Below are 27568 nucleotides of genomic sequence, written 5' to 3' on the forward strand. Positions count from 1 at the left end.
CTAGATCTCCTTGCATTCATTTACGCCAGCAAGAACCAATCGAGCCACTTTGAGAAGGTGTATAGCAAGTCTTTAAATATCTATATCCTTTCGTCGCCGGCGACGAAATGAGGTCGGCAAATACGCCATCCGTGCTATCCATATCAATGTGGTGTTGGAGCATCTCAATTGTTAAAGATTCGAAAACAAGGTATTGGCCCTTGGACTTTGCGGAAAGTCGTGCCGGGAGGAGAAGTAGGCAATGGTGTTATTTAGGCAGGATAGGTTCGAATTGTCTATATGTTCTCGATGACAAAGCTCTTCCCAATCCCAGCTTGCCCGATAAATTGAGGCTAGGCGGGCCTAATTCACTCTTCCACTGTTTATAGATTCATCATCCACGAAGTATCACGACAAGGTATCAGGACGAGTCACGCTCTCGCACTTGCTTCCAAGGTGTCTCGGCGCCAAAAACACAGGGAGAAGAATATCCACTGAACCTCTTCTTGATCTTTCGTTGGCGGAATCAGGATTGTCGAACAATGTGGCCCAGTTCCGAAAGCTGGTGTTCTCAGTAGCCTCATCCTCGGTGGTTTCGGACGGCAGAAAATTGGTCTCGCCCTTGATAGACATGCTCCAGCGCTTGAGGTCTTCTTCGGCATTGCGCATTTTGAAGGCATTCAACGAAATGGTGATTTGGCCTTTTTTTATGGTGAATTTCTGGCTGAAAGCGAGAAATGGAGGTAGATATGTACAATTCCTGCATGCGGCAAGACCTCGAAAACAGCAGAGCCAGACCTTGATATCGTGGTGACAATTGTCCGCCCGTCATGGAGAGCAAGGAAGCCCTTTCCATAATGTAGGATGTTGTCATCGTCTATGATCTCCCTCTGACCAGTACCCGCGAATTTTGATCACAATGACCTCTATGATTCGCTTGACAGCATGACCAGTACCATATATCATAGCTGTCAGGTTTTGGGAGCCCCCCCCCTCCCCTTTACAAGTATGTCACTCAGAGAGCTACGGCTTGTGTGCCGCCTGTGGAATACAGGGGAGTCTGGGGCTGAAACACCGACCCTAGCCCAACCGTCTTTTTGCGCGAGTATCGACCTCGGTTGTGAAGCGCATCACATCGTCTGCGCCGGCCGGATTGCTCCGCGATTGAAATCTGCCTCCTCATCGTGGCTTAGAGCTGCCTCAGATTCCAACACAGCCTAGGCAAGTCGGATGATGGGTTTGAATTGCTCTGCACTGGATAGTGCTTGACTCGTCGTACTTGTGACTAAAGCCGCGATGTTGCATCTGTAACTGAGTAGAGGATGTCTGTTAGATACCCACCACAGCCTTACTGCCGAGTCACACCTAGGTAGGTATCTATGGACTCGGGTACAAATAAACTATACAGTAGCAATGCAGAGATTCGAGCTCACCTTGGCGCCCTTTTGCTGCCTGGCGGGCTATTCAGGATACGATACTTATGGTCTTTGAGTAGCGGAGTATATTGCTTAGCGCAATCGTGTACTTGATCGATATTTCCGTCCAGAACCACGAACCACAGGGCCCACGTTTCAGGCGCCTTTGCTGGGTAGATGAGAGACACAACCACCGTGGACAGAGCAAAGTATAGGGGCGAACAATATGGGAGTCAGTGCTTGATTTTATTTGCTGTGCCAATCTTGTTTCTACCTCCTGCGGTAGTCATCATGGCCCCTGTTCCTGTCCCGGTCACGTTCCCGTCTATCACGGTCATCATGGCGAGCCCAAGGCCGGTCGTCCCTCCGCCGCTCGTCGTCTCTACCCCAACGATCTTTACCGTCCCGGTGCTGGTCCCTTCTAGGACTTCTACTACGGCTCCGTCGTCGGGACTCTTTCTCCCAGTCCTTCCTGCCGTCGTTCCGCCTCCGGTCGTCACCCCTGCTGTTTCGATAGCTTTCCACCAGTGCATCCTCCGCGTCATCGCCGCGCTGTGGCTTCCTTCCGGCATCGTTGCGGTTGCGGCCTCGCATCTCCTCGGCCCCGTACACCATACCGTACCTTCCATCGCGCTGGTCGTCGTCGTCGCCGCGATCGACACGGTATTTCCGCCATTTCTCCAAACCCTCGACGCCACCCCAGCCGCCCCGGTCGCCATGCCGTTTTGACCTCTTTGCATTTTCCCCCGACCGCCACACGTCGCTGAGCTTGCTGACGCTCTGGGAGAAGTCGACGTGGATGCGGCGATCGTCGATCAGCACGCCCTGCATCTTGAAGTAGGCCGCCTCGGACGCCGCCTTCTCCTCGTACTCGATGAATGCGTACTGCAGGCTGTCGCCCGTCTTCTTGTCCCGGATGACCTCACACGAGAGGATGGTGCCGAAGCGGCTGAAAATAAGCTCCAAATCCTCGTCGCGCGTGACGGGGTTGAGTTTGCACACGAACAGCACATTCTCCGGGGGCTTGACCTCGGCGAAGGGTAGATCGCCCATCATCTCCAGCGTCAGAGCCTGCGCCCTGGCCTCGGCCTCGCGGCGCTTCTTGGCAGCGGCATCCTCGTCGATCTCCTCGTCGAGATCGGCATCGTCGGCTATGCGCACCGTGGCCAGCTGGGCCTTGCTGGGAGGGGGGCTCGAGCTCGGCTCCCGCAGACCGGCGGGGTCTGGATACGGGTCGTCGAGCACGACGGTGTGCTTCACGCGGATGTCGACGAGCGGGTGGCCGTCCTTGTCGGTGATGGCGCCGTTGATCTTCTCCAGGACGTCGAAGCCCTCGACCACCTTTCCAAAGACCGAGGCGCGGCTGTCGAGGTAGTCGGTGTCATCGCCCAAGGTCACAATGAACTGGCTGCCGGCCAGGCGCACGTCCGGGTCGGAGGGGTGCGGGGCCGTGGCCATGGAGACGGTGCCGCGCTCGATGTGCTTCAGCTTCGGGTTGAAGGTGGCCGGGAAGATCTTCTGGGAAGCGCCAGACAGGAGGCCCCATACCGAGGAGCCGCCATCTGAGGCGCTCGAGGCTGGGCCGAGGGGGTCGCCGGTCTGGAAGGAGAAGTTTGGCTGGACGGAATGGACGGGGGAGAAGTTGTAGTACTTTAGTTTACAGAGCTTCAGAAAGCTGCGACGGCCAGAGCAGAGCCCAGGGTTAGTCCGAGGTCGACACGAGGGCGAGGTGGCGGGGCGGACTTGCTTACTTTTCGCACTCCTTGGGCGCATAGTCGACGAGCAGGTCGATGACGATGTCGCCGAGGCTGGTCTCCAGCAGGACCGACATGATGGCGGGGGCGGGATCAAACAAGGGCGAGGCGAGGCGAAGAAGCAGCTCGGAACACCGGCTCTCGAGGGTCAGCAGATTAAGAGGGAACAACCATGGGATCGCCCTCGGATGCACGGCCTCGACGCCTGGCGTGCTGTGGCTCTGTGAGAGAGGAAGGCCAAGGGGGATTGGCAGGAGGAGGCAATGAATTCGTGGAAAGAAGGTGACTTGGTGGCCGCCAAACCTCAGCCTGTCTGTCAGCCTTGCCTTGTCGGCCGAGGCGCCGTCGCGACCACAGTCATCCATAGCATGGAAGTAAGTTAGTGCCCTGCCCGCTGACAGCCACAGTGGGTCACAGTTGTCGCAGCTGCCACAGCTGTCCCCCTGTTTCCCCCCCATAGCGCCGCACGTCCGCTGTGGAGCGGCCGGATAACCGCCCGGGGGGAGGCCCAGGGCCACTGGGCACGGGGCACGGGCACCTTTTTGGGCAGGTCTAGCCCAGGCGTCGGACGGCCCCGAAACATCCAGCTGTCACTCTCAGCGCACGTGGACCGCCCAGTGGGCTGCCGATTCCAGGGATGGAGCAAGGAGAATGGATCCAATATCGTTCACCCCATTTCATTGCATCACATTAAATAATAAATCTGCGGCGTCTCTGCGCAAGACGGTCGTGCCATCCACCCGACCCCCGCGTTTCTCGACTCCAGCCGGCAGATGACTGCTCCCAGTAGTACAGTAGGTCTGGACCTCAGCAATCTCACCCAACCAGTGCCTGCAGGTGAGCCTGGTACCGGCTGTATCTCGCGTAGAGAGCGGCCTGCACAGGCGGCGAGACTTTCCCGGTGATCAAAGTCAAGCCGCTCTCTACATGCCTTGATTTCCTCCGTCGGATGTGATGAGCGTGCTTCCCATGGTAGTTCCGGCTCAGCTTACAGCACTCTGCGTACTATGCAAAAGGCCCCAAAAGAGTAATGTTGGAAAATGGCATTTTGGATTGCCGTCGTGGAATCGATAAAAAAGAAGGAATAAAAATAGGGGGATGCCGCTGTGCCAGCTTCGGCCGGCCCGCCCATACTGTCTATCTATTGTGACCGATACGCCGTGCTTATACCACTTGCTGCTTTTCGCCCAAGTATGCCAAAGGCCTCAAGATAACAAAAAGGCCATGCTGTGAAAACAACCATGCCCGGTCCCGGACGCCGTCTAAAACACCCCAACGCAGCGTGGTATCAAGAATCAACCAGAAATCAAAACCCAGTCCCGGGCGCCGGTCCTAGTCCGGTCCGTACCCGAGGGTAGCAGACAGTCCCATGCAATCAGCCGATACCCGTCTCGGCAGTCGCACACTTGTATCTTCCGCTTCCTCGTCCGGAGACGTGTGCCCAGCGTCGGCGGAGCGTCTCGCCCGCGCCACTCTCTAGTCGGCGCTTCCATTACTCCTTCTGCGCCTCCCCGTCCTGAGCTCGCGCTCCGTATCCATCAGCCTTGTCTGGACCCACGTCCTCATGGTGCGGTCCCTGCGCACAGCGTCGCTGTTCAGAAGCTCCGTCAAGGCCCGCTTGATCCCCTCGTTGACGTCACACAGCTTCAGCTCGTCAGCCGCCATGACGCCCACCAGCTCCTCGTCCAGCACCGGCTCCAGAGAGCTTGGCGACGTCCGCGGTCCTCCGCGTTGCGACGCCGACGATCTGCGGTGGTTGCGCGACGGCGACGTGTGACTGCTTGACGAGGGGCTCATTGTGAAGGATCGCGTTGGCGAGAGCGACGGCGACGTGACCGTCGTCGAAGATGAACACGAATACGTGGGGCACAGTTCGTGCATGTGTTGTCGCAGCTCCTCGTGTTGGCTCTGCAGGAGTAGGTATTTCTGCATGGCAAAGTCGCCCGCATGGGCAGTGGGTGACTCGGGATAGTAGTCCAGGCCTCGAGACGTCATGGTAGTGTCCATTGTGAGAGTTGGGTGTGGTTGCGTGCGTAGTATCGCTAATGGCGAGCACATCGGAAAGTCCGACTAATGTTATGGTGCGGCCTCTGCAAGTATGTGCGCATGCAGGTATGAGGGCTGCGAGTGTGTTGCGGGCGTGAAGTCGAAACAAGAAACGTCGGTGAGTTTGTTCCTTTGATCGACGAACAACCTATCCGGCAGTGTGATGAGCTACTTCTCGATCGATCCCCGCGGCTTGTGGTATAAGTGGGTTCGGCTGCAGTTGCGAGTTGATTGCCCTGTCGATCCCAATTCTTTTCTCTCCGTTGATAGCCAGATCGCGCAACGAGGTGACGTTATAGTGACCTCCGTCAGACCAGACTCGTTCGGAACCGTTGAAACACGGAGGAAAGATTGCTGGGCTTGTTTCGCTTGTTCAAACCCGAGCAGATTGGGACCTCTTGTACAACTGGTGCAAGGATGGCAGAGGTCGAGAACGGTTAGCAGCAGAGGAGTGGCTGGATGCACTGTTTAACTAGTTCCCCGAACGGATTGCCAGGTAGTGGTCCACGATGACCTAGGGTGTGATTGAACAATCCGATTCGCCGATTACCAGGGACTGGGCAGAGGCTAGTCGTCGTATGCCAATGATAAAAAAAAACTTGGAGCTCGCAGTGATTGATTGGCGCAGACTCCTATCGGTTTGGGGGGGGCAAGGTTGGTATGGTTGTGGTCTGTCGACGTCGCTATCAGGGATTGCCTCTCGCCGGGGAGGGGAAGCTCCTGTGGCCGTATGGTGGTAGGTAGTAATCCGTCGCCGCCTGCGCTTCGACGTTCAAGGTTCACACCGGCAACTCTTTTCTTGCGTAGAGCCTGGATCTTATTGGGTTCAGGCGTGCGTGAGCGCTTGATGCACACTCTTACGTTTTGCTTCGTCGGGTCTCTACTCCCGCAGGCTCGTACGCAGTAGCTGTGTGCATGCGATTGCGATTGCCACTGGGGAGGGGAATAATAACTGTTCGGGTTGAGACGACGCAATTATAGATACACCAGCGGACTAAACCCAATGTGAAAATGGAATCGAGGCAGGTCCAGATTCGTGAACTAGTGATGCCGAAGTGGAGTGTGATACGGGGCCGCAAGTTGTAGAGCTGAAGGCCGCGCCAGAAGAAGATAGCGGTGCGACCTTGTCCTTGAGCTGAAGGTGGCAAAGAGAAAGAGGCGTGCTGAAGACGGATTCCAGGGCGGTCTGCAAGAACGGCAGTCGAGGTTGTAATTGTAGTTTGAGGCAACGACCCCCGAGATGTCGGATCTCACGAACAGATGGGGAAAAGTGTCGATGCGCTAATGAGCGAATGGCCAGAACCGTGGTAACGAGCGGTGCTGAAATGAATCCAAGTGAATATTGACCCAGCCGTGCCTTGTCCGTCCAGCGTTCTGGACGCAATGGTATGGCAACAACCTTGGCTTTGTATGGCGTGCGGGTTGGGGAAATTGCGCCTTCCAAGCCCCAATTTCACGATAATTCGCTTCTGACTCCAGGGTCTCAGAGCAATGTCCGCCTCGGAGCACGGACACTGGAGATCGGGGTTCGCTTTGATGCCTACTGCAATTTGTTCCAGTCGCTAGTGCTGTGTGCTGGCAGCTCTGGTAGGTCTTGTTCGCTACTGGAGGCAGGGCTTCGCTACTCCAAGGTGAGGCCGCAGTTTGTCGTAGTGGGACGCGCTGGCGGTCATAAGTTATCTGATGCTGTGGTGGAGCCACGACCCCCGACTTTTGTCGATGTGGGCGTTATCCGCACAGTAGCGGCGGTTATAATAGCCACTGAAAGAGCCGTTTCGAGGCGCGTGGGTTAGACGAGATGTTTCGCGGGATGACGGAGCGACTCTTTAATAGCACGTTCATGCAGAACAAACCCGATGAACAACGCGACAGAGCCACAAGAAGATGTCGAGCAGACGACCGTCCAGGTACTTGTTTGTAGCAAATGTGCTGACGACTGATATAGAGAGTTTTTGGTTTGTACTAAGCGTGCAGTTCTGATACTGAGAGTTCCTCCGTGCAGTTTATATCTCGGGTGGCAGACAGGTCAAGCCCCCCTCATCATTGACCTAGAGTTAGCAGGCTTGGTGAGACATGGCGGGATATCGATGCCTTAACAACGACCAACACTTCCTTCTCGAAGGCATTGCACCCTCGAACAACAGCGTATCATCCCGATCACCAGCCCCTTCCGCTGACGCATCCTACAGGTGACGTCGAATGGTGCCAATGAATGAAGCCTCAAGCGAGAATGGGATGCGATCCAGCCACAGAGGCCATGTGGCTTAATGAAACACAATGCCGGCAGCCTGAGGAACAGGGCCTGGCAAGGCGGTCCAGGGCACTAAGACGACCCGGGGCAGGGATCGCCCGCCAGCACTGGGAGCTACGAAATCTGGGCCAGACTGTCGGGAGTGTCCACTGGTTTCATGTTTGAGGGTCTACCCCATCGCAATTATCCTAGCCCTGCGTGGCCTGGTGACTTGGTGACGAATTTCTACCGTCATCGTCAACATGTGTAGGAGAAAGCAGCAATCTTGCACCTAGGCGCCATATCCGAACCAACCGGTTTAAATCTCATTACCCACTGTGGAATATACGGCTAATTATAAGTCGCTCGCGGTTATACAAACAAGAGGAGGATTTGGCACTGCCAGAAAGGATCCCCCATTGTTGGCGAGTGGTTGTTGGTTGTGATCGTAGTGACAGTACTCATCAGGTAGAACCTCTGACATCATCAGGATCGCCTATGGATGGGGATTCCTGGGGATTCCAACCCTGCATTGCAGACTAGTCAGCCTGTAGCTGTCATGCTGCACGGCCTTTGCGACGACTCGATTGTGATAGTTCTGCCCATTTGACATCAACTCGATCATGGCATTCAAAACCTGCGATGGCCAAGCTTTTCTCGGGTACCCGGCGCCATCATCTCGATGAGCCTTGCCGAATTCCTAGTTGCGCAGTCGGGTCGGACCTCAGCTCCGTTAAACACTACGTCCAACCCTGAAGCGTCATACCGGTAGCCGACCGTCTACTTCTTCATTGGACGGGATCTGTTCCTGCCAGCCTGATCGACGGTACATGCATACCTATTCTTGCGTCTAGGCCTTGGAGCAAAGGGTCATTCGGCATCAGATCGCGTGGACGGTCAAGCGGTACTCCGTACCTGCGTCGATCAAGTGTATAAGGGTATTTTCCCATCCAAACAAGGCAACGAAGGAGACTCTGTTGGCAGCCCAGGCTTGCCTGCATTCAAGCACCGAGCCTGGTAAGGCGATCGAAGGAAAATGCGCTCATCTGTCAAAAGCTGAGCCACGCAAGCCGCGCCAATGCCCCCCTTGGATCGACACCCCTATGTAATGACCTCATGCCTAAAGCTCATAATACTCCTTCTCGCTGGCCTTTCGGAGAGAGAGCCCAACATGGTTCGTCTCGAAATGACCAGCGAAAACCTCGACATGCGACTGCTATTATGTAGGACGAAGCCCAGAAGCCGGGTCTTGTCTCCAAATAATCAATTATCGCCTCATCACTACGTGTGGTTGACACGAATAAATTGCCCCATGACTGCCCCCCAATGCTAGCCGTGGGACATTTCACGGGCGCTCATCTGGCCTCGTGTCCTGGCAACTGAGGCACTGCAGGTCTTGGCCGCAACGTTTTTGTTGAATCCACCCTGGAGCAACCTCAGCCTTCTTGTCGCAGGAGCGAAGCCTGCAAGCAAGGCGATGTACATTAGTAGATAGTTCATCCAGAAACCGAATAGGCAGCATATGGAGTCCTAGTAGCACTGCCATGGATGGCCAGCGTTTTCCACGTGAGTAACTTCTCTGTTGCACGTTCGGCCCCTTTCACTGGCGTACCTTGAGCCCAGACAATTGTGAAAGCGCCAAGCTGCACATAGTTTCTTAAGTGGCCTCCCGATGGCTTTGTGCTTTCACTAGTCAACGAAACCATATTAGCAGAAGTGGTGATGCATTGGTGAGTTGTTGCAAGCTGCTGTGACTGCAATATCAAGGTTCTTCTAGGTAGTCCAATACCGCAATTACGTGAGGTATGAATCGCTGAAAGTGAACAAGTAACGAGAAGTTGATCAGAAACCAGATATGGATGTCCATTTTGCCACTGTGCATTTGATCTTCGGTTTTCTGGTCCTGGCGTGGGAAGCGATTGAAAAACATGGCATAGGACGAGTCCGCTCATGCCCACTGTGGTTTGCTACAGTCCGCTCCATCGAACTGGACTAACGCTGCATAACAGTAGCCACGAAATGTATAAAAGGATCATACAGAGCACGCTGACTCCAAGGTTATCGTGCTCAGCTTGTGAATCCTTGGGATTGCCCTGCTACCACGAAATACCAACCATAGCATCATGTCAGACCCGATGAATCCATACGCAAAGTTGCACCTCAGCCCGGCAGGCCCAGGGGACCAGCGGCGGACAGCGCTTCAGATAGTTGAGGATATGCAACTGAAGGATAAATTGGCTGACAAGGTTATCATGATCACGGGAGGAACTTCAGGGATCGGCATTGAGACAGCTCAGGCCTTGTACTCGACGGGAGCTCAGATCTACTTGATGATTAGGAATAAGCACAGGGCTAAGGCCATTATCAGTGAAATTTCGAAGACAACCTAGGGAACTGGTACATTTCATACTATCGAAGTGGACTTGGACTAATGACATCAGCGAAGAAAGGAGCACAGCAATTCCTTGGCATGAGCCAGCAGCTCAACGTTGTAATCAACAACGCAGGTAAGACCCAATGCTACTCAAAAGGGTTAACTCGGAGAACCGGAGCTAAACTATCTTGCAGGAATATTGGCTTGTCCATACACTATCACATCGGATGGTTTCGAGAGGCAGCTTGCAGTTAACTACCTGTCACACTTTGCCATGACCACCATGCTCCTACCTACACTGATTGCGTCGAGTTCGGTGGCATTCAAATCTCGGGTCATCTATGTCGGGTCTTCTTCACACCGTTATTCGAACATCGAGTTAATGATTTCAATTTCAAGGGAGGTAACGACCCGTTTCTCGCATACGGGCAATCGAAGACGGCGGTGACATGGTCAGCCAACCACCTCGACCGCCTCTACAGGGCGAGAGGTGTTCGCGCTCTCTCTCTGAACCCGGGTGGCGTCATGTCCGGCCTCCAACAATATGCGACTGAGGAACAGCACGAGACATGGAAGAACGACAAGGTCATGTTGACTTTAATGAAGTCGCCAGAGCAGGGTGCTGCTACCACGGTTTGGGCAGCGGTAGCACCTGTTTGGGAAGACAAGGGTGGTTTTTACCTGTCTGACTGCAAGGCCGCGCGGTTGGCGAGTAACATGACCTCTGCTGTAGACGATGGGTACACACCGCACTGCTATGATCCCGTTGGCGAGGAGCACCTGTGGATTCTGAGCCTGGCGATGGCGAAGGTGACCGCTCCTTGACTGTCTCGTCGAGACTGCTGTGATAGAACTCTGTGGGTAGCCGGATGGCCTAATCAATCATGAATGAGCCTTATGGAAGTAGACCTTGTGGTAGCCATGTCTTGTCTCCGTATGAACAATGTTGGAAGGGCCTTGCCTTGCCTTAGGCGGTGGATCCAGCGTGGAGATTCCTTCAGCGGCAGCGGACCGGAGCGGACCAGGAGCGGCATCTCCATCAGCGCCATCTCTTTCGCGAGTTTAATTTTCCACGTGAGCGGACTCGGACAAGTTTCCATAAGCTACGAACGCAATTGGCTCTGTCCGTATGGCAGTCGAAGACCCAGCAGTCCAGGCCTTGAATGCAATGCATCGAATGTCATTGAAATTCCGTAAAGGACTCACATATCAACAAAGCCGGACGTTGCCTGCGAATACATAGTTCCCCAATGCCGTAATATTTTTCATTGCGACTTGGGAAGACCTAGATCCCCCGCACTTCTAGCTTACACATACTCAGGAAGACTGGCCCTGCAACTGGTCCAGACTACACGCCCTTCTCCAACGCTACAGCCCTCTTCAAGATTGATGGTCAGCGGGCTCAGCGGACGTGATGGACTCCGCCATACGCAAATCCCGCTTCGCCTGCAACGCGTGCAGGTATGTCCGCTTCCAGCAGTATGATGATGCTAACATAGACTCAGGAGGTTGAAGCGTAAATGCCCGAAAGAAATTCCTGCGTGTTCGCTCGTAAGGCGTCACGTTACCATTGCCCTCTTGAACCTGTTACTAATTCATTTAGTGTGCGCGGCTTGAGAAGCAATGCCAATACCCTGCACGAGCTCAAATCGTTCAGACAGGATCCTCTTGCGACAACGAAACGCCAGATCCATCTAGTCCTGGTACATTTGTTTTAAGTATGACCAGGACTCTTCCCCCGTCTCTCTCAGTAAGCAGGGGCGGGTTTCCAGCGATGTACTTCCTCAACAGTGAAGAGTGTACCCAGCCACTGCCTTCGGATCCACCCGCGACGCCAACCATACTTCCTGGAGCATTTCTTGACTCTCTAGGAACTTCGTCTGAACTCCAGGTGATATATGAAAAGTATTTCTCGTCCATCCACGCCTGGCTGCCATTACTTAGCCCGAAAGTAGTCAGACGAATTGTCCAGGAGGAAACATTCCGAGGAGACGCAAACCACGCGTTGCTGCTTATGTGTATTAAGCTGATAAGCCAGCAACGATCAAAGGCCGGCCCCGTGACCGACAACATTTATTCTTTGGTGAAGGAACTCATCATGAAGCTTGAAATAACGGCGCTTCCATCCCTGATTTTGCTTCAGTCAATCATATTGATCTCTACTTACGAGTCAATGCAAGGTATATTCCCTAGCGCTTTCTATAGCGTCGGTCACGCTGTTCGTTTGGGTACCATGATGGGACTTCACGATCGAGAACATGCGCTGCAACTTTTCAAGGATCCAGGTACCTGGACTCGGCGTGAGGAGCAAAGGCGTGCCTGGTGGTCGGTGTTATTGTTGGATAGGTACTCGACAATTCCAACTAGAATGCTAGCAACAACATCATCAGCTAACGGCCATGATAGGTTCACCAACCAAGAGCTGCCTTCCGTGCCCCTTTCCACTCCTGAGCCCCACTCTGGCGAACTGCTGCCTTGTTCAGAGACAGCTTGGGATACTGGTGCCGTTGGCATTAACGAGCCACTTTACGTACCAGAGTTCTCCGCGAATACTACGCTTGGCTCGTTTGCGAATGCATGCCAGGCAGCACATGCACTTGGCCGGGCACTGCGGCATCGCGATGACCGCCATACGGACGTCGATATCGGTTTCCGCGTGAACGAGGCCAAGCAGCTACATACTATACTATCGGCATTAACGACGCACCTGTACCGAAATATCGGCATATCTATGCCAGACAGCTCGACAATGACGGCACTAGGCCTTACTTTCACTGCGCGTTATCTGGTTTACGGCTTGTATGCCTGCAACGAGCGCTACTCATCAGGCGTAAGAAGTACGCAGGAGACTGAGATGCAACAAATCTCTCTGGCTGGTATTTACGAAGTGAGCCATCAGATATGGACACTGACGCGACGTATCCTAGACATTGCGGCCTCAGGCGAGGCGGCCTGCAAGGCGAGCCCGCTTCTCTGCCATTGTCTCTATTTGGCAGCGGGCGAATGCGAATGGTTTGTTCTTGAAGACAGTGAGAGTGACGGACGTATCTGGTTCCTGGATATCGTGGAGCTCCTCCGCATCATGGCCGAGCGCTGGCAAATTGCGGGTAAGTGCACTGCTGCCTTGAAGCAATCTACTAGAACTCACAACTTCAGGGATCTATGTTGAGGAGATCAACAAATGGCCTGGGTATAATCAAGTCCGTCAATAATGCTTCAAAGAGCATGAACATGACTGCGAACGTCTCTTATTCACAACAAGGCGATAGCGCCGCATCCTCAGAGGCCGCCCCTGAGCTCTGCCTCTAGCGCATCTGCCATGTCTCCTAAAGTATCAAAACTCCAGTCATATACCGTTTCGCTACAGTTGCCCATGACCGCACCTGGTCGCACAATCCAACTGGAGCGAATGCCGATTGTCCGGGCCGGCCGATGGTCGTGAAACTGACTTTGAGCCGTCTGGAGTATCTTCTCCTTGAACACTCCTAATTTCTCGTCCACTTCCTTCAGCATATAGGTGAAATTGCGAAGGTCCGGTTTGTAGCTCCCAATATCCTGCGCGGTTAGGATCAGGTCGAACTTGACACCCTGCAAAGGGCCACTATTACTTCTATCGAATGACTCATGGTCGACGTTGGAAAGCACCACCAGCTTGTATTGCTTCCCCAACCGCTTCAATGCATCTACTGTATCCGGAAATGCAGGCCAAGCTCCAACCGAAGCTCCAAAAGCTATGCTGTCTTCCGGTGACGGCTCTGCCAGGCCGAGCTTCTTAGCAATACCTGGATGGATGGATGCAAGCAGTTTACTGTATCTGAGCCCCGGCGTCTTTGCTTGCTGGGTGCGCTCGCATTCATGTACCGCGTTGAGAAGCTCTTGCTTAGTGAATTCAGCATGATTGGCATCGAGCAGTGGCTGAAGAGCCGTAAGAATGCCCGTTTCCCAGTCTATCAAAGTGCCATAAACATCGAAGGAAAGAACTTCGAAATCTGAGAGCTTTCCCATTATTCAAGCCGTGTAGCGTTTTGAGGCGGATTCATAAATTCAGTGCTGAGATGAAGAAGCGGTGCACTAGATGCAGAAGGACGGATTCGTGCCGCCCCCGCATCCAGTGACGCCAGAACGACCCAACTACAGTCGGACTGGACTGAAACCAGTGGACACGGGTTGTTGGTGTATGCCCGTAGTGGAAGACGTCTTGATGAGACGTGGGAGTTATAACTATGCTGGACGTTTTATTCTGTCTAATTTGAATGACTGAACTGTCTGGTATGTGGCTGACCGTGAATCTTATTAAGTTTGGTCATAACACAGAATCCACATTGGCATTGGAGGGTGGACCGGAGTCCCTCATACCAAATTCCGCCGCATTTCAGGAATCCCTGGTCAGGGTTACGGCTACAACCACAATTGCTGGCACTATAGAAATGCCTTGTTGTACGAGCATCTCTGAGCTAGATGGCCAGCCTCCTCCGCCAGTCCTTGAAAGCAGCAAACAAATGGTGTGTGGCAAGCCGGGTCCCATGTGGCCTAGATCTAGGTCTCGCAATCGCAATGTCATGCCAGGCGCACTGCTATACTTTCTACGTGACACTTTCGTTAGCACAACGTTATGGATGCAATTTCGAACTAGGCGCACAGTCAAAAGTTGCGGATTTAACAGGCCGGTCACGGATATGTGATCACAGGAACTCACCAATGGAGATGATTCACCACTGGTTGTCAAGCACGGGCTCGGGCCATTTCTCGGCTCGAACTGACGTTCAACCAAATAGGCTGAATGAACGACACTCAACTTCAGGGGGATGTCATGCCAATGATAGTGATCGTTTCGGCACGCAATCAGTATTCATTCATGCCCCAAGATACGATCCGAGCAAGGGTCCGAGTGGCAAACCTTTGTATAGTGCCTTGTAGAATCGCGTTGGGCCGCTTCCTTATGTCGCCTGCATGTGCATATAAGTGCAACCAACTAACTAGGCGGTGGCTGAGATCGGCGTAGTCTGGCGTGGTTCAGAGGTATATATATGGTTTGCGACCAGACGTGGTCCTGGAGTACAGCTGTCACGGGCTACACGTCCTACACCCGTGTAGAGAGATCGATAGTTCTGCGTTTGCGGCAGAAATCCTAATGTTACACGTATCTAAATGATAGGGCGGTGTAGTAGTTGGATGTTTGTGACTATAGACCTAAGTTACTGGGTTTGTCTCTGGTTTTAGGTACCGCAAAACCCACAGAAGTTTGTCGAGGCCGGGCAAGTTGGGATCACTGGATGGGAGACAGGGAACAGGCCGACTGCAGCGCTAAAGGGGCTACGTGCATCGGCATTTGTTGTACCGCCACAGTGACGAACGCCGTAAGAGCACTAAATCAACGCCCGCTGCTGTGGAGCGGGTGCGCTGCCGTACAACACCCGTCCACGTTGTTCCAATTACACAGCCTGCGGGTAGAGATCTGTTTGAGGGGTTCCTCGCCCGTGGGGCTGTTGTTCCATGGGCGCATGGGAAGAAGCGTGTTCAACCTTTACTAAAACGCTAAAGCTCTGATGACCAGTGGTGTAACCTTTCGTCGTCTTCCGTATCTAAAGATGTTGGTTGGTCAATCTGGGCCTGACGATGCTCCTCGATGCAGCTACGTCAATTAGATGAGCCCAATACCTAAGGTCGATGTCCACCGAAACTGGTCTCCTTTAATTCCTAGCATTGCAGTCACAACGTCTCTTGATACAAACCGGCGGCCATAATTCTCATGAACTATACAAGAGTCGTTGCACATAACTGCATAGAAGGGAGCTACCAAGCTTGGGTTGCACTGGACAAGTGGCGGATGCAGGTGAACATGTGCCATGCGGAGCACGGGAACGACAACGGGTTCTTTCTGAAACGGGACGGAACTGTCGAACTGGGCCAGTTCTATTGACGGGAAGCACACCTGGTATGGGTTGGTCTCCTTCCCCTACTGCATGAGGCGTATGAGTTCATCCACCATGATGCTATGTGTAACTGCGTGATGTGGATAAATTGCCCAACTTGCCCCTCTAGGCAGAGAAGAGCGATGCAACTATTGGAGACTTAAATCCTCGTGTTACCAAATTCTCACATTTTCTGCTACAAGATTTTCATAATGCGCAACATGATTGCTTCAGTCTTTGTGCTTTTCGCTGCAGGCTTTTCTGGTCTAGCTAACGCGGTACCGCTTCAAATCAACAATGGGACCTTCAGTGTAACCACTCATCCGAATCCTGAATTTGTAGCCCACGGCCCGACTGCTATGTATAAAGCCTATCTCAAGTATGGAAAGACACCTCCACCCGCACTGCTGAGAACTGTTACAGACTACCGAGCTCAGAAGAAAGCCAAACGTGAGTCCGGCAGCGTTGTAACCACCCCTGAGATACTCGACCAGGCCTGGTTAACTCCAGTACAAATTGGCACTCCTGGACAGACACTCAATCTGGATTTTGACTCAGGCTCTTCGGACTTGTGGGTTTTCAGCAGCTCCACCCCGGCGTCTCAATCTCGTGGTCACAGCGTTTTCTCTCCTGGAAAAAGCAGCACAGCCAAAGAGAGTCCCGGCTACACTTGGAGTATCACGTACGGCGATGGAAGCTCATCTTCCGGTACCGTTTACACCGATGTTGTTGACGTTGGCGGACTTTCCTTCCCATCCCAGGCTGTAGAGACCGCCAACAGAGTTTCACCTGAGTTCACACAGGAGACGAATCTTGACGGACTTTTAGGTCTAGGCTTCAGCACCATCAATGCAGTAAAACCTACAGCTCAGAACACGTTCTTTGACAACATCAAGTCAGACCTGAACCAGCCTCTGTGGACCGTTGACTTGAAACACCAAGAACGTCAGTTGCTTGCTCTAAGCCTTTCTATTCCTTGCGGTTGACTAATCCTACCTCAGCGGGCACCTATAACTTTGGAAACATTAACTCCTCTCTACATACCGGAGAGATACACTATGCTATAGTCAACACTCGCCGAGGTTTCTGGACTTTCACCGCAACGAGTTACAGCGTTGGTGGAGCTATCGGCGGCAGTATCACCGGTATAGCCGACACAGGCACAACCCTTGCCTTGCTTCCAACTGCTGTTGCCAAGGCCTACTACTCCAAGGTCCCCGATGCTTTGTACGACAACTCTCAAGGAGGATATGTTTTCCCCTGCGCTGCCAGTCTTCCCGATTTCACCTTTACCGTCGGTGGCGGCGAGATCACCATCCCGGGCAATTACATTAACTATGCCCCACTCACACCTGGTAGCAAGACTTGCTTCGGAGGCATCCAAGGAAATACTGGCATTGGAGAAGTTATCTTTGGTGATGTTGCGCTGAAATCAGCCTTCGTGGTCTTTGAGAACTCTGGTGATACAGCGCGAATAGGATGGGCCAAGAAGACGTTAGGCTAAGCAAAGCGAACTCAGGGGCAGTTGCCCCTCATCTAAGAGCATTATTGACTTTGAAGATCCACGAATACCCGAAAATACTGACGCCGTCGTGCTTGAATATCAACCTGTCGATATTCTACTCGAATAGATGCACCCACTTTCGAAGCTTGTCATCAAGCTGTGCATCAACCCGAATGTTCCAAGCTGTCTTCACCCTAGTTCTGGTTTTTCTTTCCCACTTAAAGACGGCTCTTGATCAGATCCGCGGCCTGCCGCTCGTTAGTAAAGCACGTATGATCATCTGTTACCCAAATACCTTCTCCGCGACAGCGTAAACAGTCTGACACGTATTGGCACCAGGTAACATTGGCATAATGCTTGCATCGACAATTCGTAGGCCATCCACTCCATAAACTAGAAGTGACTCGTTGACGACTCCACCCAGCTCTCTTGGTAGCATTGCTGCTGTTCCACTCGGATGGTATTCCGAAGGGGTGATACTTCGTTGTACATACGCGGCCAGTTCTTCCGAACTCTTTACATTCTCCCCAGGCGCTATCTCCTTTGGATTGAAAGCAGCGAGTGAAGTGTTAAAATGATAGAGCCTAGTGAATTTGATGAACTCAACTAGGATCTCAACATCCAGAGGGTTACTGAGGGCGCGGTAGTCAACAATTGGTTCAGTAGCGTTGGGTTTTCTTACATCGATATTCACTGTTCCACGACTCAGAGGATGCAGAAATACGCTAGCTCCACCAGGGGCACGTGAACCCGTCAGAGATAGGCTGTAAAATGCCGTGTTGTTGGACCGGATGCTGCTGGCCAAATTTTTCATTTGTGCTCTATACCCCTGTAGATAGAATTAGTCGTCTGCCTGTCCTATGTTTCTGGGCAAGAAGTCTCTCACCTCAACGACAGTCGGATCGGTACCCGGTGCTAAGAATGCAGAGTGCTCCTGAGTTTCCAACTTGGAGGCAATCGTTTCATGGTATGTTGGCGAGATGACTGGCATTGGCAGCCAAGCAGCTACATTCCCCACCCCTAGCGAGTACGGACCTATTTCAACTGTCAGCATTGAAACAAGGATTTGCAAATTGGTGTTCTCATCGAACCTGTGCGATTGAAGGCCCAAACTTCCTGTGCCCAGGTGCTGAAGTTGCTTTCACCAAACAAATCGCTGGGTTCCGGGCGAATCGTGAAATTTTGCACTGTCTATGTATGAGTGACGAAAATTGATGTTATATGAGGATTTTGACTTCTGTACAGAGAAACGAGTTAGCTAAACACTGTCAGCACCGGTTAAAAACACGTTGGTCAATGTCTCTGTAATAGAGATGACATGAGTCCAGTTCTAACACCACTTGGCTATATCCAGCACCTTCTTTATCCCTACAAGGACAACAACAACAACAACAACAACAAAGAAAAGAGTATCGGGTCCTGGGAGTACCAACACGCATTATCATTACCGAGAGCATCGGGTGATCTTGGAAGTTCTGCCCAACACCCGGAAGATCGACAATTGTTTGCACACCAGCCGATTCAAGCAATTTTTTAGGTCCCAGCCCACTCAGTTGAAGCAACTGAGGGGTGTGGATGGCACCTGCAGCTAGAATCACTTCCTTGCTGGCATTGACATTAGATAACAAAGTTGTGTTCAGCCTAGTCTGCTGCGCGGAGACTCCAATGGCCCTCCTACCATCGAACAACACTTTAGTCACCCTCGTGTCGGCGATGAGGTCATAATTCGTCCTGTTAATCCGCTCATAGTGGCCTGTTTTGGCATAGGAGCGTTGAACATTTTTCGGATCCAGGAAGGTCGGAAACCAGTAAACGCCAGCTCGGCCGGCACCGCTGTCTACAGGAAACTCAACACCTGGGACCTCACGGAAAGCGTCTATTGCCGGCACTGATGGTATTTGTGATGAGAAGGTTACTCATGGTATGTTCTTCGGAAATCACTTACCGAGCCCTGGATATTGAAACGAGGGCCAGCCAGCATAGATATGAGAGGTGTTGCCCCAATACTGCAAGTCGTGCGTAATGTTGAACGCAGAGGCTACCAAAGGATCTGGCAGGGTAAATGATAAAGCCTGAGTGACCAACATTAGACATGCCAGGTTGATATCCGTTTATCACAGTCACCCCACCTTCTTGAAATAGGGAAGAAGGTTCTTCCAATTCCACGATGAACCTTGCCCAAAGAGCTCGCCCCATCTATCATAGTCCTCTGAGGTCCCACGGACCGTCATCATAGCATTTACAGCCGAGCTGCCCCCTACGACTCTCCCGGTCAGCACAGGAAAGGTCCTGTTCCTCAGATGCGACTGCGGAACAGACATCGTGTTATATGTGTAACCCGAGCCCATGCCTCCGAAACCACCCATTATTTCGCTAATTAAGGGTGATTCAACTACATTCCAATCAGTTAGAATTATCTTGTCCTTTCAAGTACGATACCTACCCAGCGGCCCATTTTCGATGACGAGAACAGTAGCTGCAGAGTAATGTCAGTGGCCGGAGGTACAACAACGTAAGCCTACTTCATACTTTTGCCATCCTCTGTTAACCGGTCTGCAACAGTGAGACCTGACGTTCCGCCTCCAACAATGACGTAGTCATATGATACTCTCAACTGCGATGAGTCGTCTAAATATCGCAGCTCGTATTGGGGTCTCTGAAATGCCCAAGCAGATGATTCAAAAATAAGGGCAGCAGCGGCTATAAAGCCCAGAAAGTTCTGTCCAAAAAACGACATTTTGCTATGAAACGGCAAGGAATGGGAAACGCACAAGGTAGTGCGGAGGGCGCAACAGTACTACTTATCTTGGCCTTTTTGCTTGAATGGTTCCTACAGCGGAATCGGATATTCTCATATGGTAGCCTAATTCCTGAGTACAACGTCGTAATCGGCACCTAGCCATAGCTGGCAGAGGACAAGTTGACTAGCATCAACCAGAGCCGCAGCAGTTGAGCTGTCGGACATGCAAAGGCTTCTTAATTACTGCGGGGTCATAATTTATTACGGCGCAAGAGCCGCTGACACTGAAGGCCCTGGATTTGGAGACGAGATATAGTATTGATCAGTATGGTAATAGCACATGTTGAAAGTCAATAGCGCAAATTTGAAAGCTACTAAGTATGAGGCCAAAGTGGCTTGTTGTTGTTGTCGTTATTATTGTTGTTCTTAGGGGTGGGGATTCACGACCAGCCTTGGGTGTATTTGCTGTGAGGCAGGCAGAGCCAATTGCTGATGGGATGAGGAAGATTCGGCTTCGATATATGAGGGTTGCAGGGTTTCCCTGTGCGCTCGCTTCTTCCCAGGAGCTGAGTTCGCATATACAGTATTAATTCTTAGTAAAGCGGCTGAATAGGAATGCCATCAACTAGATGTGATTGGCGAATAGATTACTTCTGCCACTGACCAGGTGGCGGCTATTAGACAATGAGCCTACTCCGTCCATGGCCGTCATTCCTAAGTCCAAGAAGTGGGACGGCACTAAAGTTCACAGTAGAGGCCCGTGTGATTGGCCTTTGGCCTTCAATCGGGCAAATATGAAATGCCGCATATCGTGGAGTGGTCTTTAGCGCTCGGCAATGGAGGGCATTCGGCCTGGTTAGTACCTGGCTTCGGCCGAATCTCAGAACCCAGAAGGCTGGACAATACATTTGGGTTATTAGAGTGTGCACTTGCAATTGAATTGCGAAAGATGCAGTGCTCGATGATATCACAAGCGTTATGATAAGTTATAGCATTCAGGAAAACCTGCTCTAAGCTTTGTCTGACACAAGTAGTTAGCAAACCATATATAATTTTCGAATGCTTCCACTCATACTTAGGCTCACGATAAGTTGGATAGGCCTGTCATTTTCTTTAGTTTTAAGCTGTTAGTATAGACTTATATTGCAAAAGCAATAGGCGTCATAGAGCTAACGAGTGCTTGAATCCCGAGAAAACACCAGGAGGTCGCATTGGACTAAACAAGATCGCTACTTGGGTCTGTCCTTTGGCGAGCAACGACATGCACTCCAGACAGTGACAATTTGGCATTTCTCTTAAGAGTATCATTTGATTCATTCAAGAATGCATCAGAGTCAACGAAATGAAACGTTTTGTGGCAGGCGCGGATTGATAAAACTTGGGCAGAAGAAGAGGTTGTTGAGCCTGCATGGTTTCTAGTCACCAGGAGGCAGGAACCCGGGTGGTGATATCAAGCGCCCAGTCCGCTCTAAGATAACTGACCGGTGAATAGCTCTTCTTGACTTCACGCAGCCAAACCCCTGTATTTCAAGTCTGCATTGTTTCCATAAAGCTTAAGAGAAAGGACACGTTACATTCAACCTACTAAACCGAAGAACGCAGACGGTCGTAAACGTACACCGATACTTTCCACCCTAGGGCTAGCCACTTGTCTAGCCCGAAAGCGCCTTGAGAAAGAGTTTGGTCGATTTCGGATGTGGCCGACTCATGGGCCGTAGAGTTCAGACCGTGCCATATTTAGAGTCCTACAGTCAGACGCTGACAAGGCTACAGAGGCTTGTCCGGGCCGAGAACGAACCTCTTCCAATGGACCTTCGCCAACAGGATTCCGGAGTTTCTCGTCACCGTCAGCCCTAATCATGGATCTAAATATAGCCATCTTTATATATGAATGCCGTGGTGCGAACCATATCCCTTGAGAATCAACTTCACTCTATATTGATGTTGGCCACCTCGACAATTGGAATCAAATCCAGTGGATCATGGCTCTAATCTCGATCGCCCTCAAAGTTGCCCTTGGCCTCCTCATGGTTATATCTATCATCGAACTGGGATTTGTAAGCAGCACAGTCGGATGGTTGCATCAAACCGCCAGCAAGGGCTTTCTTTTTAGATATGGTGGATCGACACACCAACTCGGCGGCACGCCATCGGATTTCTTGGTTAACCAAGGCCATACTAGCAACGGAGCTACGGGAACAGCGTTCGTGTTGATTGGAATTGGGGGCGTGATCACCTTGTGGGTTCGGGGCAACACAAATTATCGAACCAAGAGCTTCAGCATCTATGTCTATTATCTTTGGCTTGCGTTTCAAATACCGGCACTGCTCCTGACCACTAGCGCTCTCGGCTATGTCTTTTACGTTACAAATGCTCGAGAAGGGCAGACAATAGACGTGCCACTGGCCGTGAACTTACATGGTAGCCCATATCCGGTGGGTTCATGGACCCCGCAGAACTGGTTCGCGGCGGTACTTCGTCTTGACTTGGTCGACGGACGCAACGACATTTTGACCCAGCTCTATATCATGGGAGGCTGGCAGTACAACTTGATCCCATTCTTTTTGACCCAACTGTTGGAGACGGCGTTGGCATTTCTGGATTTCTCGAAATGGAGGAGGGCCGGAGGAAAGATGTCAGGACATAGCCAGGTTTAACAGAATCATGTCTGCAGAAAAGGACTGGCTTTTGTAGATATTCTGCGTGGTGATCAGGGCTTGCCTGAACACTGGTATCGTGTAGCTTCTCAACTGACACTGCTCAGAGCCATGATCATGCACAGCGCTAACACTGGATACAAATTCAACTCGTGCTTGAATCTACCTTGAAAATATTACGTTACACAACGATGCATTACCTGTATATAAGGTGCCTGTAGGGCGTTTGGCTTCAGCTATCTCGAGCGATCCTTATCATCCAGATTACTCACAACACATTCTTGATTTGGCAACTAACAGAGCAAGCCAGTGACACCAAGAACCTGAATTCAGCATTCATCAAGTACGTCATGATGTATAGCTCGGCGATAAAGCCAGGTCTCTTCTGGTGACAGGACGCCATTGCAATTCGCTATAAGAGTCGTCGACGAATACAAAGCCTGCATAGTCATGGTCTTTCCACAGAACTATCCAACAGTTTTTGATTGTAGGCTTTTTAAATAGTGATTTACTTGAATCAAAGAAACCAAGACGTGCTATCATACAACAGTCTGTGATTATCCTTGGTGGCGGGCGGGACATCGTAGGTTCCTCTGGGACCCTTGATAGCTACTTTCTCCTCCGGAACACTCAAATATTAGTCGTATACGAGAAGAACTGAACAATGCCTCTTTAAACCTAGTGGGCAACCTTACATGGAAGAGTTTAAAGAAAAGCCATTTCTCAACGCTGTACTCAACGAGGTTTTCTAATTATGTCGGGGTGATCTTTGTCGTATGAGTTGAGTTAACCACACACAAATGAAGCAGTATGAGAACTAGGCGATGTGTGGCATCACCGTGTGGCTCTTAGATGGTCCACACCAACAATGATATCCGAGACCAGTTCCATCCGTCCCCCGCCCTGATAGATGGCTTGGATATGCCAAGAAGGTACTTTGGGACCTTCAGAAAGGATACGCGAAGTTGGGATGTCAGCAGACACGTTTGGGAGGCGGCCAACATTTCACAGACAAGGGATTCGCTACACCGTATAGGCTCCGCAATGAACTCACTGTATCATACGCAGTCAGTAGGCCTAACATGACGACCATCATTATCATCACAGGACGGAACTCGGGTCAGAACTGACATCATCACTTTTAGCGGAGCCTTTGACTCTTTGGGAAACGTGGGATACGTGTGGAGAGCAACGCGGAAAGTGGGGAGATATCGAAACAGGAATTATTACCGATGGTGTATGGCCTGTCAGAGGTTTGCCTAACGTTAAATCTCCAACTTCCCAAGATTCTGGTACATGTAGTGAGTGGGGAAAAACCTAGTTGAACCGAGAAAGATACAAATTTGGAGTAACGCGATGATGTCGTTAGAGATTTACATCCACTCGATGCGACCATGTTCAGGACTATCGGAGGGGTCTATAAGTCACTGATTGCTATGCTTGGCGATCACCGAGCTCTGATGCACCAGGAAGGGGTTTTGATCTCGTCTAGATGTGAAAATGAAAGCCTCCCCCGCCGGCGGGATAATTTTGATGTAGGGTTCTGGTGCAACGTCGTCTCTTACGATAGCTCGGCATTGGTTTGTATGAACCTGGCCTTTCCTCATTCGTGCCCAGTTTCCGTGAATCTGGGAAAACCAGTTGACAGCCCTCCTTGAGAACCAATGCAGCAGTGATCATCATTTTGCTCAACGGAATCTGCCCGAGCGGCTTCTCCGACGTAGCCACCCTAGATGGGAGTTTATGATGAGGCCTGCCGCCTAGTGATAGCTTTGACTTGAACCAATTTGCTTTCTGTCGAGCAATTCTGTAGCGCGGTTTGTCTCCATCAAATGCTGATGCGGCATCGCTGTGGAATCCGGATCCGTCACCATGGAAGAGAACCTGAACCAACAGGTGGTTCACGAGCTGGAGAGCGTCCTTCACACCAAGATATATCCGGGTACGGAGATCATGAAAGATGTCGGCACGCATCACTTCGTCAAGGCCGGTCAAAGAAAGTCGAATGTGTTGGTCCCACAACCTAGTGACGACGAGCACGACCCGCTGAACTGGAGCGCGAAATGGAAAATAGTCACCATGATCTGTGCTACGATGCTCTCGTTCAGTTTGAATATTGGTCCTCTCGCGAATGCTCCTCTGTTTGAGGAGTACATACGAGAATGGGACTGCAGTCTAGCCGATGCAGTCCAATTCACAGGTAGCTTGCGCAATAATAACCCCTCTGGAACTCCCCTTCAACGTGGTTGCTGATACTAAGCAGGCGTGGCGATCCTGGTCCTTGGTTTCAGTAACTTCATCTGGGTCCCAGTCACTGTATGCTTTGGTCGACGACCCGTCATGATCACCAGCTCGCTCATCTGCGCCGTTTCATCTATATGGCGAGCTCGAGCGACAAGCTATAACTCCTTCATGGGCGCGTCAGTACTCAACGGCCTTGCCGCTGGTCCTTGCGAAACGATCCAGCCCCAGATCATTGCCGACATTATCTTCTTACACGACCGTGGAAAGTATCAGACACTCTATTTTTCAATGTACTTTGCCTCGCTCATGGTCGGCCCAATAATTTCCGGAGCGATGGCGTTCAATGTCGGATGGCGAAATTTCTGGTGGCTCAATACAGCCCTCCTGCTCATCTGCACGCTTGTGAATCTGTTCTTCTTTCCGGAAACGCGGTATCGTCGGGGTAATGAGATGGAAGGAAAGGCTGCCGGAAGAGCAGGACCAGCGCTCTTGAGCCCTGAAAAGAGGGCGATTGTGCCGCCCGAGAACACCACTCAAGATGACGGCGACGTTGAGCCCACCACCGGCAGCGGCCGTGAGTTGGCACCAGCGATCACTCACCAGGACCCATGGCTAGGCCGCGGTAGACCAAGCAACGCTCAGTTCAAGCTTTTCCAATCGTACGAGGGGAGTCTATTACGCGAGCTCTGGGTCCCTTGGTATCTGCACCTGTTCCCCATCGTCGAGTTCGCGTCCTTTGTCGTGTCCTTCTCCGCAAGTGGTTACCTCGTAGCGAACCTTTCACAATCACAAGCGTTTGCTGCACCGCCTTACAACTACTCCCCGCAGACGATTGGCCTTTTCAACCTGGCCTTGCTAATTGGGGCGCTCATCGGTCTTTTTACGAATGGTCCGTGGTCTGACTGGATTGCCGCTTACCTGACGAAGAAGAATGGAGGAGTCCGCGAGCCTGAAATGCGCCTGCCGGCCATGATTCCGTATGTCTTAATCATGATCATAGGGAGCGTGATCACCGCTGTCGGCTATGACTACCACTGGCCCTGGCAAGCAATTGTCGTGGTTGGATGGGGATGTTTAGGTATGCAGGTGTCGGCCTTGCCGTCGATCGCCTCGACGTATGCGATAGACAGCTACAAACCAGTAACCGGGTCTCTCTTCGTGGCCATTACTGTCAACAAGAATGTATGGGGATATGGGGTTAGGTAAGACATCTGCAGTTCATGTGAAAGTCCTCGCGCACCCTAACCCTTCAATAGCAAGTTCCTAACCCCATGGGCGGAAGAGGTGGGATTCAGGGCACCAATCCTGGTGAATATGGCGTTGATCACCATTTTCTGTTGCACTGGGATCATATTTTGGTTCTGGGGGAAACGGTTTCGCGGCATGACGAAAGATTCCTTCGTCCACCAAATGTAGATCTACATTTGGATGTGTGACATGGCGGCTCGCTGTGGGTGGGTGGCGCTATGAGAAGGGAAGTGTGAGACCACAGGCCTACTGTTCTATCCTCGGACTCGGACTCCACGTCCATGTACTACACGAATAGACTGAAGATGGCTAAGGAGGAGGGTACAAAATTCCTAACTGAGGTTTGCGAGGCTCTCATCTTCTGACGTCTTGACCCTGTTTGTGAGCCACCGTGCCAACTGGACGCGCTCGATCGCCTAGGAGTGGTCGTAGATCTGTAGCGGATGAATAGGTTCGCCATAGCGTGAGGTTACCTGTGACAGCAGGAGGCAGACCGTAGCTCCTCCGTCGAACATGGGTAGCGCAGTCTCACTCGTTCAAGAGGGGCGCGTGAGGCAGCTCGTTCAGTCTGGCCAGCTATATAGGTCGCCAGGTCTTGCAGGGAAGACTTCCCATCCCGGCATGGCTCCCGGCATGGCTCCCGGCATGGCTCTGCGCTGCATTCTGACTGTCGACATAGTCCGGTCATTCCCAGATGCGGGAATGCGGAAAGGGTTGCTGGGTCACTGTAGCTGGCGGCACTGTTTGTAGCCCAGGCTCTCAAGCACACTTCGACTTCGTTTTGGGGCTGGGGCTGGGGCTGGGGCTGGGTTCCACCCACGGGTGTGGCTTGTGGGCTTCAATGGCCCGAGCGCCCGGCCGCCCGGCTCTTGCCTTGTCGCATCCTCGTGGGTGGGAGCTCGACCTCATCGGAGATCACGACGACCAAGACCGAGACCACGACACCGCAACCAGGGCTTCTTCCTTGACCTGCAAACATGGCCGGAAGCTCGCATGAGACACTGCCCAGTGGGTGACCCCCACGCCTCCGGCCAATGGCCCCAACGTCTTGCTAACCCACCCGCCCAACAGAGGCGACCCGCGAGGAGATGCGGGATGCCAAACTCCCCATTGCCTACCGAGACAGCTGCGCGAACCTCCTCATCCCCCTCAACCGATGTCGCCAGGAGTCGTACTACCTGCCGTGGAAGTGCGAGGTACGTCGAGTTGCGTCCTGGACGAGGCGGATCCAACCCCCTCCCCCAATCCCTATGACGCCCACCGAGGCTGCCTCGTGAGAAATGACGCCACGCTCTGTGATGCTGACCGTGCAACCCCACCAGGACGAGCGACACAGCTACGAGAAGTGCCAATATGTCGAGTTCAAGAAGCGAGTGGTCAAGATGAACGAGTTGAGGGAAGCCAAGGAGGGCGCAAGGAGCAACTAGACAGCGCTACGCAAGTGTAACGCACCGGGCCGGCCTGC

The 27568-nt window shown here is 52.1% G+C and overlaps 11 protein-coding genes across 11 annotated transcripts; 6 read left to right on the forward strand and 5 right to left on the reverse strand.

Annotated features, from left to right (window-relative positions):
* Positions 1-387: 387 nt before the first annotated feature.
* Positions 388-648, reverse strand: JN550_002913 (uncharacterized protein; the record flags this gene model as incomplete). The annotated part of the gene is made up of 1 exon (XM_049314258.1): positions 388-648. One exon carries the CDS (start codon positions 646-648, stop codon positions 388-390), a length of 261 nt encoding a protein of 86 aa, XP_049175438.1.
* Positions 649-1664: 1016 nt separating this feature from the next.
* Positions 1665-3513, reverse strand: JN550_002914 (uncharacterized protein; the record flags this gene model as incomplete). The annotated part of the gene is made up of 2 exons (XM_049314259.1): positions 1665-3069; positions 3146-3513. 2 exons carry the CDS (start codon positions 3511-3513, stop codon positions 1665-1667), a joined length of 1773 nt encoding a protein of 590 aa, XP_049175439.1.
* Positions 3514-4624: 1111 nt separating this feature from the next.
* JN550_002915 (uncharacterized protein) lies at positions 4625-5155 on the reverse strand (the record flags this gene model as incomplete). Its single annotated transcript, XM_049314260.1, has 1 exon — positions 4625-5155. The coding sequence occupies one exon, from the start codon at positions 5153-5155 to the stop codon at positions 4625-4627; it is 531 nt and encodes a 176-aa protein (XP_049175440.1).
* A 4392-nt stretch (positions 5156-9547) lies between these two features.
* JN550_002916 (uncharacterized protein) lies at positions 9548-10623 on the forward strand (the record flags this gene model as incomplete). Its single annotated transcript, XM_049314262.1, has 4 exons — positions 9548-9791; positions 9866-9931; positions 9993-10132; positions 10198-10623. The coding sequence occupies 4 exons, from the start codon at positions 9548-9550 to the stop codon at positions 10621-10623; spliced, it is 876 nt and encodes a 291-aa protein (XP_049175441.1).
* A 949-nt stretch (positions 10624-11572) lies between these two features.
* On the forward strand, positions 11573-13010 carry JN550_002917 (uncharacterized protein; the record flags this gene model as incomplete). The annotated part of the gene is made up of 3 exons (XM_049314263.1): positions 11573-12144; positions 12205-12905; positions 12955-13010. The coding sequence occupies 3 exons, from the start codon at positions 11573-11575 to the stop codon at positions 13008-13010; spliced, it is 1329 nt and encodes a 442-aa protein (XP_049175442.1).
* A 67-nt stretch (positions 13011-13077) lies between these two features.
* On the reverse strand, positions 13078-13803 carry JN550_002918 (uncharacterized protein; the record flags this gene model as incomplete). The annotated part of the gene is made up of 1 exon (XM_049314264.1): positions 13078-13803. One exon carries the CDS (start codon positions 13801-13803, stop codon positions 13078-13080), a length of 726 nt encoding a protein of 241 aa, XP_049175443.1.
* Positions 13804-15922: 2119 nt separating this feature from the next.
* Positions 15923-17214, forward strand: JN550_002919 (uncharacterized protein; the record flags this gene model as incomplete). The annotated part of the gene is made up of 2 exons (XM_049314265.1): positions 15923-16655; positions 16712-17214. The coding sequence occupies 2 exons, from the start codon at positions 15923-15925 to the stop codon at positions 17212-17214; spliced, it is 1236 nt and encodes a 411-aa protein (XP_049175444.1).
* A 218-nt stretch (positions 17215-17432) lies between these two features.
* JN550_002920 (uncharacterized protein) lies at positions 17433-19951 on the reverse strand (the record flags this gene model as incomplete). Its single annotated transcript, XM_049314266.1, has 9 exons — positions 17433-17462; positions 17510-18043; positions 18101-18249; positions 18306-18405; positions 18663-19102; positions 19160-19286; positions 19344-19606; positions 19658-19690; positions 19744-19951. The coding sequence occupies 9 exons, from the start codon at positions 19949-19951 to the stop codon at positions 17433-17435; spliced, it is 1884 nt and encodes a 627-aa protein (XP_049175445.1).
* Positions 19952-21936: 1985 nt separating this feature from the next.
* On the forward strand, positions 21937-22611 carry JN550_002921 (uncharacterized protein; the record flags this gene model as incomplete). Its single annotated transcript, XM_049314267.1, has 1 exon — positions 21937-22611. The coding sequence occupies one exon, from the start codon at positions 21937-21939 to the stop codon at positions 22609-22611; it is 675 nt and encodes a 224-aa protein (XP_049175446.1).
* Positions 22612-24483: 1872 nt separating this feature from the next.
* JN550_002922 (uncharacterized protein) lies at positions 24484-26271 on the forward strand (the record flags this gene model as incomplete). The annotated part of the gene is made up of 3 exons (XM_049314268.1): positions 24484-24811; positions 24875-26057; positions 26112-26271. The coding sequence occupies 3 exons, from the start codon at positions 24484-24486 to the stop codon at positions 26269-26271; spliced, it is 1671 nt and encodes a 556-aa protein (XP_049175447.1).
* An 809-nt stretch (positions 26272-27080) lies between these two features.
* JN550_002923 (uncharacterized protein) lies at positions 27081-27530 on the forward strand (the record flags this gene model as incomplete). The annotated part of the gene is made up of 3 exons (XM_049314269.1): positions 27081-27111; positions 27175-27299; positions 27426-27530. The coding sequence occupies 3 exons, from the start codon at positions 27081-27083 to the stop codon at positions 27528-27530; spliced, it is 261 nt and encodes an 86-aa protein (XP_049175448.1).
* Positions 27531-27568: the final 38 nt, after the last annotated feature.

This window comes from Neoarthrinium moseri, assembly GCF_022829205.1.
Source record: "Neoarthrinium moseri strain CBS 164.80 chromosome Unknown scaffold6_Wmoseri_CBS_16480, whole genome shotgun sequence".
Classification (NCBI taxonomy): domain Eukaryota; kingdom Fungi; phylum Ascomycota; class Sordariomycetes; order Amphisphaeriales; family Apiosporaceae; genus Neoarthrinium; species Neoarthrinium moseri.